The following is a 15562-nucleotide window of genomic DNA, read 5'->3' as shown; positions in this document are numbered from 1 at the left end:
CTGACACCATCTTGCCACCCTTAGAGAGGGCTCCTTTTTAAAGTAGTCACCACCCCAACCCCCATCACCTTCTGTCACATTACCCTGCTTATTTTTTTATAATTTATAACACTACCCAAAATTTATTTACTTCCTTAGTCATTGACTGATTGATTATCTCTTCCATCTAAAACACAAACACCATGAGAGAGGTCTTTTCCACAGTTTTATTCTCATCACCCAGAACAGTTCCTGGCACATAAAAAGTACCCAATGAAGCTTTGTTGAGTAACTAAATGAGTAAGTATTGTATGAAAAAGTATGCCTATTTTTCATTCTGACAGGAACTGGCAAAATGCCCTCAAGAAAGATTCATCAGTTTATACACCTGCCCCCCAAAATTATACATCTGCCAAACATGTAGGATAATACTCAATATTTTATACCTCATCCCCATCCCCATACTAGCTTTATATATCCTTTTAAATTTTGTGACTCTGAATAATGAAAAATAACATTGATGGAGGATAAGAATATCCCCTTTTCCTAATAAACCTGCTCTTTAAATATAACTAACATCTCTGTCTTATGGAGAAACTCGCCTGGGAAACTTGCCACATGTCACTGAAAGGGGAGTTCTGGTGAAACGGGGTTGCTCTGTAACAAAACCTTTCCCAGAGTGAACCCGAGGACCCCGCTCTCAAAATCCATCAACTCCAAAAACGACATCAATATCATCTTCTTTTAATTAGTTCTCCCTGATCATTAGTGCAGTAACTTCATATGTTTAGTCAAAATTTGTATTTTATCTTTATGAATTATCCTTTTATATCCACTTGTCTTTTTTTTTAATATTTAAAGAGCAGGTTTATTAGGAAAAGGGAACAGAAGAATAAAGGACACTTGCATAGACACAAGCAGGCAGAAAGAGCTGCCCTAAAAAGGACAGGTTTGCTGAGAGAGGCCTGCATGCTCACAGGCGGGCGGTCTTGAGGAGAGCTGCCTCTTTTGACCAATGTCAGTGAACAGAAGCCCTGGTATGGTCACAGGTCACAGGCAAGCAGGAAGTTGCTGCCCTGCAGAGGGAGAGAGTTCGTGAAAAGAAGCACCTGCAGATTCACAGGTGAGCAGAAGGAATGCTGCCTCATACCCACTTGTCTTTTCTTTACCCATTTTTCTATTGGGTTGTTTGTCTTTATCTTATTTATAGGAAGTCTTCATAGATATGGAAATTATTCTTGATTGTTCTATGTGTTGCAAAGTTGGCAGGGGTTCCTTCCAAGTTGTCTATTTTATTTGTCATTTTTTAATCTTTTAGTCTGTTTGAAATAAAGAATTTTGGTTAAGTACAGAGGCTCTGGATCTGGACTGCTGGGTTCAAAAGTCAGCTTTGCCTCTTGCTAGTTGTCGGCACCTGCAGATTACTTAACTGTGCCTCCATTTCCTCATCCGTAAAGTGGGGTTAATTCTACAATTTTTTTAAAAGATTTATTTATTTATACAAGAACTGGGGTACAGTCAGAAGCGTGGGAGGATGACAAAATTCACCAGAGACAGAGTGGAGAGCAGAACAGGCAGACGGACCGAAGATACTGCTGAGGGGTGCAGCAGGCGCGGCAGGAGAGGTCTGCTGCGCCATGTGGGATTCTCACCAACCGGCTGAAATAGAACCTGCGCTGCATAGGCTTCAGACAGCTTCCGTAGCACGGCGCTCAACCCTCTGTATCACCGGGGAGGCCCGTAATTCTACAACCTTTTTCTTTTTAAATTCTACAATCTTAACTCAAAGCATTGTGAGGATTAAATGAAGTGATATTTGTAAAGTTCTTGGAATGATTTTTGGCACAAAACAAACACTGTGAGTACTAACAGTTGTTATTTATAGCCTTGGAATTTGATATTTTGAGAGGCTTTCACTAACATCTAAGATTATAAAAATATTCTACTCTATTTTCTCCTAATATTTTCATACTTTTATTCTGTACATTTAGATTTTAATACATCTATGGTTTAAGGTGTGACATAAAGATATGCCTTTTTCCCCAAAGGGATAGTTGATTGTCTCAACCCTACTTAGTGAATATGCCAGTCTTTCTCCATTAACTGAAAAGCTACCTTGTGGGTCTATATCTGGCCTCTAGTCTGTCTCATTGCTCTTTTTAGTATTTTTGCACCAATAATACAATTTAATTACTATAATATAAATTATTTTTTAAGATTTATTTATTTATGCATACAAGAACTGGGGTGTAGGCCAGAGATGGGGTGTGTGTGAGAGGATTCACCAGAGACAAAGTGGGGAGCAGAACAGACAGATCTACTGAAATATACTGCTGAGGAGAGCAGCAGGCAAGACAGGAGAGGTCTGCTGCGCCATGTGGGTCACCTCCCTTGCTGGAGATCGAACTCATGCTGCAGTGGCTGCAGATAGCTTCACAGTACTGCGTTTTAACTCCTTGTGCCACCAGGGCCCCTAATTATTGTAATATAAATTATCTTTGTTAAATAAGATAATTATAAATTATCCTATCAAGTTCCAGCTTTACTCTTATTTTTCAGAATTTTCTTTATGTGAAAGTTGATTCTTGCCATTATGTTTAGAATCAAGCCTCCCATCCCATTGTTATTTTGCTATGTCATTAAATTTATAGATAATTTGAGATGAAATAACATCTTTATAATGCTAATTTCCCCCCAACACGATACTAATTTACATTTGTATCTCCTTCACTCTTTCTGGTTTTCTTTAATATCTTCTTAAAATTGTCATTATATTAGTACCTTTATTTATTTATTTGTTTGTTTGTTTGTTTGTTTTTAAAGATTTATTTATGCATACAAGAACTGGGGTGTAAGCCGGAGGTGCTGGGAGTAAGAGTATTCACCAGAGGGCGGCAGCGGTTGAGCTCTGGGTTGCGAAGCTGCCTGTAGCTTCTGCAGTGCCGGTTCAATCCCCGGCTGCGGCCACCGGAGGAGGGTCCCACATGGCACGCAGACCTCTCCTGCCGCCCGCTGCTCCCCTCAGCAGTGTACTTCGGTCCTTCTGCCTGCTCTGCTCCCCGCTCTGGCTCTGGTGAATTCTCTCACCCTCCTGCGCTTCTGACTGTACCCAGTGCTTGTATAAAAAAATTAATAAATCTTCAAAAAAAAAAAAAAAAAAGAGTATTCACCAGAGAGAGTGGGGAGCAGAACAGGCAGATGGACCAAAATACACCATTGAGGGGAGCAGCCCACAAGGCAGGAGAGGTCTGCTGTGCCATGTGGGTTGTTCCCTGGCTGGCAGGGGATTGAACTCTGCTGCAGTGACTGGCAATAGCTTGATAATGCTGTCTTTAACCCCTGCATCACCAGGGAGGCCCTATATTAGTATCTTTTAATACAGCAGTTTACACACCTTGCACATCACTACCTTTCAGTTCCAAGAGCACTTTAGACATTTAGCAGATTTCATGGCCATGAGCCTTCTAGTCATGATTCATGAGTTTAAAAGAAATGTGGGATCTAAAGCTTGAAAGGGGTGAAGAGTCAGTGCAGAAGGTGGTGATAGAACTGAGCACTTGGGAGGTGGCAGCTGGGGAAGATCTGTGTCTGAATCTTAAAGATGATCTCAGAAACTGTCTTGTACATATTAATTTTTGTTGTAGTAAAAGTGGAGGGGCGGGCCTCCCTGGTGGGGGAAGGAGTTAAGCACAGCACTGTAAAGCTATCCACAGTCTCTGCAGCATGAGTTTGATCCCTGGCCAGGGAGCTACCCACATGGTGCAGCAGACCTCTCCTGTCTTGCCCACTGCTCCCCTCAGCAGTGTTATTTCACACAGTGTGCCTGTTCTGTTCCCTACTCTGTCTCTGGTGAATCCTCTCACCCCTGCACCTCTGCACCTCTGGCCTGTACCCCAGTTCTTGTATACATAAATAAATCTTTAAAAAAAAAAAAAGTGGAGGGGGGCCTCCCCTGGTGGTGCAGTGGTTGAGCGCTGGGCTGCAAGGCTGCCCGCAGCCTCTGCAGCGCTGGTTCGTTCCAGGGCCGCCTGCGAGGGGCCCACAAAAAAAAAAAAAAAAAAAAGTGGAGGGGAAAGTGTGACACCAGTACTCTTGGAGTAGCCAAGGGAAGTGTTGGAAAAGAAAAGGAAAGAGGAATAGTTTACCTCCATAGATCCAGAAATGTCAGTCATCCACCATCATCTCAAATCCAGTCAATTTTGTGATAGAAATAACTCTATCCTGGCCCCTCTTCTCCCTGCCATTTTATTTTTCATTATTTCTCCTTAACTAGTTTATTTACAGCAGCCTTGCCCCACTCCCTCCACCCACATTGTCCAGAATTATCTTCTTGAAAGAAATCTCATCATGCCACTCATCAGCTGAAAAACCGCTTGTACTGGATCCACGTGTCCTCCTCCAGGGAGTACCTTAGTCTCTTTCTTTCACCTATTCTACAGAATCCTTCACTTTCTAGTCCAGTCGTCCTCATCAGTCTTATCTTTTGCCATCTAATCCCACAAAGACTTCAGAACATCATGTGCCTTTCCATTCTTTCTTTAGAATGTCCTTTAACTACTTTTTTTTTTTTAATTTTTTTTTTTTTTTATAGAGGCATGTTTTTATTTTATTTGTTTGTTTGTTTTTTGTTTATACAAGCACTGGGCACAGTCAGAAGCGCGGGAGGGTGAGAGAATTCACCAGAGCCAGAGCGGGGAGCAGAGCAGGCAGAAGGACCGAAGTACACTGCTGAGGGGAGCAGCGGGCGGCAGGAGAGGTCTGCGCGCCATGTGGGACCCTCCTCCGGTGACCCGGGGAGCAGCCGGGTATCGAACCGGCGCCGCAGAGGCTGCGGGCAGCTTCGCAACCCAGCGCTCAACCGCTGCGCCGCCACCGGGGAGGCCTCCTTTAACTACTTTTGACCACACTGCAGAAGGATTGTCCTCAAAGGTCCCCTCCTCTGGGCAGCCTGCTCTCCCTTCATCCCGCCCCAGTCAAACGCTGGTGGTTGGTTGTCTTCTGAGTCATACCTCTATTATAAGCATTCCTGGGATCAAAATACCTGCTATGTCTTCTCAACTATACTAGGAAGGCAGAGACCATGCTAATTCACGTCTGTGTACCCCTCGCCTAGCATGAAGACTAGTATAAACTTAGGTGTGCCTGCATGGGTGGATACATGCACGGGGCTTGGGGGCGGTAGATAAGTGGGCAGATGTGAACTGCAATGAGTATGGATGGAGAGCAGATCCAGTCAGAAATTGGGAAAAGTAACCGTGCGAAGATCAAAGACAAACACCAGGGGGAGCTGACACAACACACACACAAAAAAAAAGGTGGGGGGGTGCCAAAGCCAGGCTGCAAAGAGCCGGGGTAAGCGGGAAAGTGGCGCGCGCTAAGGCGGGCGTCACGCAACTGAACGGCCACCCACGTGTGCTTCCCCTAAGCCTCCTCCCTAGACTGAGCTTCAGCTCCTTCCACTCCCACCCCATCGCCTCCACCGGCTCCGAGAAAGCAAACAAAGGGGAGGGGACCCCCTACGGGTTCTGGACTCAGGAGCCAATCAGAGGACCCTAATTTCCTGGGGGCGGGCCCCTTCATTAAAGCAGGCCCAGTCAGCGTCTAAGGGAGCCCGGGGGGCGGGGAGCGGGGCGGGCGCTCGCCGGGGGAGGGCTGTGTGGGGTGGGGTGGGGACCGGGTGCGGAAGGAGCGGGGGCGGAGCCAATCGGCGCGCGGTTCTTTAAGCAGAGGGCGGGCAGCGCCGCGGCGCGCGCGATCCGGGCTGACGCATCTGCCTCTGGCTCCCCAGGATCCGAGCGGGGGGGTGCTGCAGGGGAGGGGAGAAAGGAGAAAGAGCCGGGGGCGCGCGTGCGCAGTGGCGCGGGGAGGAGCAGGGACCTGGCAGCGGGCTGGGAAGCTGCAAGCTAGCCGCGAACCGGGCGGGCGGCGGGCGCGCGCACCATGGGGGAGAAACCCGGGACCAGGTAAGGGAGGTGGGGCCACGCGGCGGGGCGTGGGTGGTGGTTCGGAGCGTGTGCCGGGATGGTCTCCAGACGAGGACACCCCGGAGAGAATCCGGGGGCCGGACGCCTGGGTCCCTAGGGGGCAGCTATCAGGGGCCGCACGCCTAGGTCCTCAAGGATAATGGGGGGTGGGGGGTGGAGAGGGCCGGGGAAGCATGCTAGAGCCCCTGCAGAAAGCTAGGACTAGAAGGGATCAGGAAAGCGGCAAGTGAATTCTCACAGGGATGTGGGGGCCGGACAACTGGGTTCTGTGGTGCGGGCTGAGATGCAGGGGCGGAGGAAGGAGGAGCAGGTGGCCGTCCCCCGAGGGGTCGGGTGTGGGGAGGCTATACTTCGGTAGGGAGATTCCTCTAGACTGGTGCCTGGAAAGCCTCCTGTTCAGTACCCCACTGGCAGTCGGACTGCCCCCACCTGTCCCGAGGGCCGGGTGGCTCCACTTCCAAACTTCTGCCTTCCCTCGGGTTGCTAAGAGCAACAGCTTCATCTTGGGGGAACAGAGTGCGTGGTGGCCCTCCCCGATTCTGGGCATTGCCCCTCTTCCCGGGGGTAAGGGGAGGCAGTATCTGCCCTGGGCACGCCATCCACTCCCCGGATGTTTTCTGTGCAATTGAGGTTCCTTCCTTCCACTGACACCCCGAGTTCTTTTTTTTTCCCGTCTCTAGCAAAATCCACTTCCTGTTGTGACCCAACATCCCAAGGGGACAGTGGGTGATTGCCTGAATCCCTGGGGAGTAAATGAGGAGTAAATGAGGAAAAGATTGGGGCTACATGCCTCTACCCAAGAGGGATCAGGAATAGGTTCAGAGCAGTCACTGGTTCTACACAACATGTTATCAGTCTCACCAGCCCCCCCACCCACAGAGAATGAGAACTCAGTTTTCTGAGCACCAAGTACTGGAGAGAGATAATAAGAGGGAAGATTGGTGTCCTGGATTAGGGGTTAAACGCCCCAGAGAAAGGGGAAGTCCCCAACTTGAGGAAGGCCCCCATTTCCGTTGTGTGGTTGAGGGAGGGGGATGGATGGACCAAAGGGTGACTGCTGACTTGGCACAATTCCCCTCACCCCCATCAAATTCTGGGCCACAGGAAATGGAGAGAATAGCAGGAAGTGTGATTGGGGCATCTGCTTCTGCTGCCTCCCCTCCCTGGGCACCTCCCTGGTCACCCTCCCACACACACACCTCTCCTTGGCCTGCCTCATATACATGTGCTGCTTCTCCCGAGCCTGGCAGGCGTCGTCTGCTTGGGTTAGGATCCAAAGGGCAGGTGCCCTGCAGCTGCTCCAGAGCAATTACTCCAAAGTCACACTTCAGCGGGCCAACTGATTATGGCTGTCACAGCCTGTGCCATTTCCTCCTAACAGGAAGAAACTGGGACAAAAATTAAAACCAGAGGCAAAGGGGAGGGAGAACTGAATGATGCCATAGCAATCAGCCCCCAAGTTGGGACAGGAGGTAGGAACTTATTCTAGTTGCCACCATATCCGTGTTTACTCTCTTATCAGATGGGGGCCTCCATGCCCTTTGCCTTATGGCCTTTGGATAGCTTAGCCTTCTAGATAGAAGGGGCAAGTGAGGTTGTTGTAACAGAAAGTGAGGTGGGGTGGGGTTGGAGAAGGGATAGACCGCTTGGCAGGATTTCAGTTTCGACTCTCTGAGGACCATTCCCAGGGATCATTGCTGAGGCAGAGTTGGTTGAGAGTAGATTATAAGGTGGTGCAGCAAAGCACAGGCCCATGGGTGGCACAAGTGTAAGGGTTGTCAGACACTTCCCTGCCCTCCCAGCGATGGCTAGAGTCCAGACCTAGATTGTTGCAGCAACTGAATCCCCTTCAGATCCACAAACTTGATGCTAATTACAGAGGCAGGAGAGTCTAATAGTGTAGTGATTAGAACAGACCCAGAGTCAGTCCATCTATATCTGCATTCCAGCTTTACACTGTGACCTTAAGCAAAAAGTTTCCTTACCTATAAAGTAGGGACATTAGGATCTGTACCTTTGGGTTGTTTAGAGTATTAAATGACATAACCTATATGAAGCATTTGCAACCTTGCTGGGCACGGAGTATTTACCCAATAAATGTTAGCCAGCATCATCATTTTTGTCTTGTGGCTGGCATTGTGCTGGAGAGGTTTCAATGAATAAAGCATCTGAGGCTCACAGTCCTATCTCAGGAGACAGATTATACACAGCTAACTGTGTTGCATGCTGTCACACCACAAATAAAGCATAAATGAGGTATTTACAGGAAACTCCTCCAAAAAAATGTTAAAGGGCCTGGGTTCAACATGCTTTCTAAAGGAGGCAATGATATCTGAGTTAGACCTTGAAAAACAAATAGGCTCTTAAGCTGATGGGATCAGAGATGGGGGCAACTGGAAGTTAGCAGAGTATACTGGGTCAGTACCCATGGCAGAAGCCATTTTAGAGGCAACCATTACTTCCAATCCAGCTGTCCTTAGAGCAGAGACCAGAGAAGATGGGAAGTTTAGTCTAATACAGATACTGCCGGAAGCTATTCATTCAGGTCCCCCTGAGGTAGACCCTCTGGGAAGAGCCTGGTGGTTCCTGAGGAACCCAGCAGCCATTGCCATGGGAAGAGGGGAACTAGTGAAGGTGGACTGGAGAGAGGGCTAATCCTCCCTCACAAGAGAGGGGGTTTGTCATGGCAAGCAGCTTCAAGGGGCTGTCATGTTGGGAATATGAAGGACCTGTGGTTACCTTTCCTTCTGGGAAGAAGTGGGAAGGGGTAGGGTTGGGCAGAGTCCCAGAGTCTTCAGACAGGAATCCTGGGTGAATTGTGCTTCTCAGGCTGGGGAGGGATAAGGTTCTGGTGTTGGGGGAGTCCCTGCTAAGTCTGAGGGAGGCAGTGGGGTTTCCCTTTCTGTTTTATTAGGGTCTTCAAGAAGTCGAGTCCGAACTGCAAGGTGAGTCTCCCATGGTACTTGCTGCACTGATCCTCCCTTACACAGCCTGGCCTGCTTCTAGACTGAGCCCCAACCCTTAGCTCCCCACTTCCTGTGACAGCTAAGAGGCAACTTCCTGGCCAACCTTCCCACTCCACCCCCATATACCACCTGAAGCCCCTTGCTGCAAAGGCTGCTCTGCCTGAACCCCAGAGGGCTGGCTTCCTAAGCTAGACCAAAGGGGAGAGGTCCATAAGCCCCTGGAAGCCCTCTTTGCAGCCAACCTAGGATGCCTGGGAAAAGTTAAAGCCCCTCAGGGTATGGCCTGTTTATCCCAGAGCCCCCTGAGGAAAAGGAATGAAGCTGCTAATGGCTGCCTAAGGCTGGGTGATCCACAACCCCCCTGTGGACAGAGGTGTGAAAAGATTTTTAGGGAGCTGCTAAAAAGCCTCAAGTTTGGGTAGGCTGGGAAACCCCTACCCACCCCTTCTAACCCTACTGGAAAGAATCCCTGGCATACTCCTTCCTGACACCTTGCCACCCTCCTACCCAATCCTCCCTGTGGTTCCTCTGCATCCACAGCTCACAGTGTACTTGGGCAAGCGGGACTTTGTAGACCACCTGGACAAAGTGGATCCTGTAGGTGAGTATTCCAGAAGGTGGTATCATTTACATCAAGAGGGGAAATTCCTGGGCACAAGAACAGAGGAAAGACAGGAAATGAACTCATGCATCCCTTTCCTAGATGGCGTGGTGCTTGTGGACCCTGACTACCTGAAGGACCGCAAAGGTACTGGCCCCAAGTCCAGGGACCCAAGGGGAGGTGGGAGATAGGTGGGTTAGTGAAATGGGTTGGCATTCAGAGGGGCCCCAGAGAGATGGAGGGCTGAGGTGGAAGCCAGGACTAGAAGGCAAGTTTTATGCAAGCAAGTTGCTGCTAAGTACTGGGGGGCTGGAGAAGGGAGGCTCCTGACTATCCCACCTTGCCCTCCCTTGCCAGTGTTTGTGACCCTCACCTGCGCCTTTCGCTATGGCCGTGAAGACCTGGATGTGCTGGGCTTGTCCTTCCGCAAAGACCTGTTCATCGCCACCTATCAGGCCTTCCCCCCAATGCCTAACCCACCCCGGCCCCCTACCCGCCTGCAGGACCGGCTGCTGAGGAAGCTGGGCCAGCATGCCCACCCCTTTTTTTTCACAGTGAGGATGCCCCCACAACCTCTGCAGGGCAAAGGGTCTGGAACTTTGTTTGGGGGGTGAGGCACCTGTTAAGGCAGATCTGGAAGAAACAATGAGAAAGGACCCTAGATCCGCCTCCCTTAGGGTCACCTCTCTGCCTCCTCTCTAGGGTCCCCTTACTTCTTCCTTTCTCTTCCTGAGGAGTCCTCTAGCCTTTTAAGTTGAGATTGGAAAGAAGATTTGGAAGCTTTCTAGAAGAACTGAAGCCTCTCTTTCCTCCACCACAGATACCCCAGAATCTGCCCTGCTCTGTCACATTGCAGCCAGGCCCAGAGGATACAGGGAAGGTAGGACAGGACTGGCTCTGAGGGCTTGTGGGGCTAAACAGGGTGAAGCAGGAGCCTGGGAGCACACCTGAGAGGGGGCTGGCTGTTGAGAAGATGGGCAAAAGGGTCAGGAAATATCCCCAGTGAAAATGGGGCATGTGGTGTGGTCAGTGTGACATGGCCTCCTCTCTTGACCTGCATGTACCCGGGTGCAGGGGCTCACCTTGCATAGCCAAGACTGAGCCTCGGCCACGTGCCACGCCTCAGAGGAAGACCCCCAGCTGTCCACTCCTCAGACCAAGATCGGGCCAGGGTCCTTACCAAGACTGGGAAGAGGGAAGGGAGGGCATGGTGGTGGAGGTAGCAGGGACTTTGTATAAGATTTCTCCCCCCTCCCAAGGCCTGCGGGGTAGACTTTGAGATACGAGCCTTCTGTGCCAAATCACTAGAAGAGAAAAGCCACAAAAGGTGAGAGAGGAAACCTCCCTATGGTTTGACCATTCCTGCCCACTCCCAGGAGCCCCAGGCCCCTGTGGGAGGTGGGAGCTGGTGCTGGGAGTGTCTGAGAACTGATCCCTCCCACCCCACGTCCCCAACCCCAGGAACTCTGTGCGTCTGGTGATCCGAAAGGTGCAGTTTGCCCCAGAGAAGCCCGGCCCCCAGCCTTCAGCTGAAACTACACGCAACTTCCTCATGTCTGACCGGTCCCTGCACCTTGAGGCTTCCCTGGATAAGGAGGTAGGTGTGAGAGGGTGCCACAGGTGCCACTGTGCAGGTTAGCCCCTGAGCGGGCATGTCAAAGCTACCTTAGTGTTTTTAAAGGAGGCTGCCTCAGCTGGGTGTGGGGAGTTGCTGGGAGCTTGGGTTTAGAGGGAGGAGGCCAAGCAATGTCTGTATAGGAGGAACACTAATAACAGAACCAGAAAAAAGAGATCAGATTAACTTGATCCCCTTCCCCTCAAAAGCTGTACTACCACGGGGAGCCTCTCAATGTCAATGTCCATGTCACCAACAACTCCACCAAGACCGTCAAGAAGATCAGAGTCTCTGGTAGGAGGCGGGGATTGAAAGGGAGTCTTAGGGGAGGGATTTGCTGCACAAGTGGCTTCTGGTGTGATCTCAGCCCAAGAACACCCCAGTGTGGGAGATCCACCGGGACCCAAAGAATTTAGGCTCTTGGGTCAAAGAAGTAGGGTTTGGGGGTGGGGCTGGGCTGGGCCCCCGACCTTGTGGTCGAGCTGCGTGGGCTGGGCTATAGTCTGAGGTCTGTGCAGAGCTGCTCAACTCCACCCACCCACAGTGAGACAGTATGCCGACATCTGCCTCTTCAGCACTGCCCAGTACAAGTGTCCTGTGGCTCAGATCGAACAAGAGTGAGTATCAGAACATTTCTGAGTTCCAACCTCAAGGGAGAAGTGTAGACCCCAGAGAAGGTGAAGTGGGTGGACTTCTTCCCAAACGATCTCCACTTCCAAGGGCTTTCCCTCCATAGTCAGGGGCTCTGAGCTGTTTTCTTGTGCAGGTTGAGCCTTGCACCCAAAGGGAAAGGGGCTGGTCATGAGAGAGAGGCTGCTTGGGGGGTGGGAGCTGGCCCTTCCAAGAGCCTTGTTCTCTTACCCCCACCCCCAGCGACCAGGTATCTCCCAGCTCCACGTTCTGTAAGGTGTACACCATCACCCCACTGCTCAGCGACAACCGGGAGAAGCGCGGTCTTGCCCTGGATGGGAAGCTCAAGCACGAGGACACCAACCTGGCTTCCAGCACCATGTGAGTGGGGCTGGGCTCGGGGGTGGGGCGTCTCCTGCAGCCCAGGAGACATCTGCTCAATGCCAGCTGAGGATCAGGCTCTGTCCAGGGCACCAGGAATTATCAGTGAGCAGAAGAGACATTCTGGGGGAGGGAGGACAGACAAATGAGGTAAATGGTAAAGTATACAGCATGTTTAGTGGCAGGTGTTAAAGAGAAAAGGCCAGGCAGAGAAGGGAGATATACAGTATAGAGGCTAGGTATGCTAGCTTTAAATAGGGCAGCTACAGAAGACCTAATACGGGGTGAATTTTGAGGAAGAACCCAACAAACTCAGGCCATGTGGATGTGCAGGAAAGAGTGTTCCAGGCAGAGAAGATGCAAGCACAAAGACTCAGAGGTGAGACGAGACTGGCAGAGCTCTGCTGGTCTGTCTCCTGGATGCTGGTGCCTTTGTGCCTGGACAAGAGCATTCATGGAGGTCAGCAGTTTCACAAAGTCAGGACTGGATTTCACCCGCCATTGGTGCCTTTGTAGGGAGTACAGCAGCAGGCCCGGAGGCCAGCGTGGTGAGAATGATCTGCAAGGAGAGGCATAGGAGGTGAGGCCAGAGGGCTGGTAGAGAGCGAGACAGTGAGGGCTGTTAGGTCACAAGGCCTGTAGCTTAGAGGGGAGGGTTTTGAGCAGAGGAAGGTTGTGGGGGATTTCACTTCCTAATAGCTGCTGGAGCCCCCTGGTGCTGGTGCAAGTCTGTAGTCTGCTCAGAATCCTGATTTGGGAGCCCCCAGGGCAGGCTAGGGTGCCGGGTGATGGGCCCCGGTCCAACTCCCCCTGCCATTGCAGTGTGAAAGAGGGTGCCAACAAGGAGGTGCTGGGAATCCTGGTGTCCTACAGGGTCAAGGTGAAGCTGGTGGTGTCTCGTGGCGGGTGAGTATGGTGAGGGAACCTGGGGTGGAGGTCAGAGTGGTTTTCTCTGCCTCTGTGTCACTGTCTGTTCATGTCGCCACTCCCTCCCCAGGGATGTCTCCGTGGAGCTGCCTTTTGTTCTTATGCACCCCAAGCCCCATGACCATGTCGCCCTCCCCAGGCCGCAGTCAGGTGAGTGTGCCACCGACCCCAAGTCCCTGAAGGAGGGACCTGAGCAAGGCCAGTGGGGGAAAAGCTGATCCTTGCAGCACCCGCCTATCCACCCCTTCTCTTCCCCTCAGCTGCTCCTGAAACAGATGCCCCTGTGGATACCAACCTTATTGAATTTGATACCAAGTAAGAAATTCTTCCCCTGCCTTCCTACTCTTGGTCCTCTTGAGACAGATTCTGTATTAAGGTCTACTCTCGACCCTCTTTTTTTCCCCTTTGGGGGAGGGATAGTTGAAGCATCAGATCAAGATGACTTAGCCTTGTGAGCTGCCCTGTTACTGCCCTCTGTCCCTTCTGGGAACACCTCTGGTCCCAGTGCTGCTCTCACACCTCCATCTGTATGAGGAGGGGGGTGGGGAAGTCAGGAAGAGCGCGTGAGGCCCTTGCCTCACCCTTTCCTTTCCACCACCAAGCTATGTCACAGATGACGACATCGTGTTTGAGGACTTTGCCCGACTTCGGCTGAAGGGGATGAAGGATGAGGAATACGATGACCAATTCTGCTAGGAAGGGGGGCTGGAAGAGGGAGGAGTGGATGGTGCTGGGAGAGGTAGGGGCAGGACCAAGACCCCACTGTTGTTGTGGGGAGGGTCCCAGCCTCTCTTCCCTTCTCCTCCATCCAGTGGCTTCCTCAGCCAATCTCTTCCCTCCCCCCACCTCTCCCAGTCCCCCTAGATACGCACTGGATCCATCTCTTGCTGAACATGGGCATTAGTTTTTTGAAAGCAGCTGTGCTTCCCCAACCCCTCCCCCTATGGGTGGCAAGCTGTGTTCACACCTAAATTTTTGGAGAGGGATACTGAAAAGAGGAGTGATAGAGGGAAAATGGGAGAAAATTCCCACCTCAGCCTCATACCTACACCCCTTCCTGTCACTCTGCCTCCCATTCGTTTGAGATGAGACCCTTTGGGGGAGGGGAGGGGTGAAAGCCACTCTCTGTTTCTGAGCATAAAGAAGAAAATAAACCTTTTACTGAGTGTGTGTTCTATGTAGTGTTTAAGGAGCAGGTGGAATGTTCATCCATGGGTGAGGACTCAGTTCGTCTGGGCACCTCTTTGGCATTTGGCCCCATAGGCTGTCAATAAATGTTTTTTTGAATGACTGGATTATGCCTGAGCTCCAAGGTAAACATCAAAACTTGATTTGGTCAGGCCAAACTCAAGGGCACAGTTTGGTAAAGCCACAAAGCAAACTTATTCATATAGAAGAAATAATAACTCATTTCCCATACAGACTAGAAGCTCTGGGGAGCTGTGGAGGGTTCTGCCTTGTTGTGGCCAACACCCACAGCCACATGGTGACCTGTTGTGACTAAGTGTGTAGGTTGCCACTGCTCCTTAAGGTTGCTCAAGCAGTCCATTCCGGGGTGCAGTAGGACCACAGCTGTGGGCCTTAAAAGGCAGAAACCCCGTGTTATATCTGTGGCATCTGGTGCTTATAGTCTAGCTCAGAAGCTAAGGCTTTGGGCAGCCATAGAGCTTCAAGCTGCTACATCCAACTGCTGCTCTCTGACGTCCATCAGAGGCTCCCTGAGGCTTGGCCAAAATCCCAGGCTGAGCCAAAGGAGTTAGCAACACAATACTCCACTGACACTGCTCACCTCCACCGCCCACTCCCACCCCTGCAGTTCAGCCTTTCTCTCCTTTTTCTCTTCAGGTTCATTGATTCATTCTACAATCTTGATTTTAAGTCCCAAGTATATGTCAGGCATAGTATAGGGACCTAGCAGTGACCAAAACAAATATTAAAATCATTCCCTAATTAACTAATTACAATATCTGTGCTCCAAATTAGAAGTACAAGAGCCATTTCTGACCTAGGCTTGGGCTGGGGGGAGACTTCCCTGGAGGAAATGACCATTGAACAGAGAAGTGGAAGTTGAGGAAGAATGTGAACATTCCATGCAATGTGTGAAGGCAGGAAGGAACAGAGCACATTTCAGGACTGAGAGGCCAGAAGGACTGAGACAGCCAACCAGGGACAAAGTAGTTCCAGATGAGGCAGCTCACACAGGCCTTTATGCACTGACTCTCGGCATCTAATTAAATCATCATTTACTCACAGGCCTTAAGTGCTGCCGAAATGCCAATGACCTTGCTTATCCCACACAGTAGCAGCCTACCTTGCACCGCCTCATTTTTATCACCTAGAGGAAGCTCCAGCATCCCCTGACTCTCGTGAGCTGTCCTTGACCTTTGATCTCTTGGCCTACGGATCACAAATTTTTTCGGGTGAATCAGAATCCTGTGGGAGATATAATAAACAGAGTCCCAGACTCAACCTTCCCAGA

General features: G+C 50.7%; 1 protein-coding gene across 1 annotated transcript; it reads left to right on the top strand.

The window, feature by feature from the left end:
- Positions 1-5830: 5830 nt before the first annotated feature.
- On the top strand, positions 5831-14249 carry ARRB2 (arrestin beta 2). The gene is made up of 15 exons (XM_037495137.1): positions 5831-5942; positions 8878-8908; positions 9470-9530; positions 9633-9677; positions 9888-10084; positions 10351-10410; positions 10790-10857; positions 10992-11127; positions 11355-11439; positions 11690-11762; positions 12019-12156; positions 12979-13062; positions 13154-13233; positions 13344-13398; positions 13686-14249. Exons 1-15 carry the CDS (start codon positions 5920-5922, stop codon positions 13777-13779), a joined length of 1230 nt encoding a protein of 409 aa, XP_037351034.1. The 5' UTR covers positions 5831-5919; the 3' UTR covers positions 13780-14249.
- Positions 14250-15562: the final 1313 nt, after the last annotated feature.

The sequence above is a fragment of the Talpa occidentalis genome, unplaced genomic scaffold (assembly GCF_014898055.3).
Source record: "Talpa occidentalis isolate TD23 unplaced genomic scaffold, MPIMG_talOcc4v2.1 talOcc4.7, whole genome shotgun sequence".
Taxonomy (NCBI): Eukaryota; Metazoa; Chordata; class Mammalia; order Eulipotyphla; family Talpidae; genus Talpa; species Talpa occidentalis.
The sequence above is the reverse complement of the archived record's forward strand: the minus strand, read 5'-3'. Positions and strand labels throughout refer to the sequence as shown.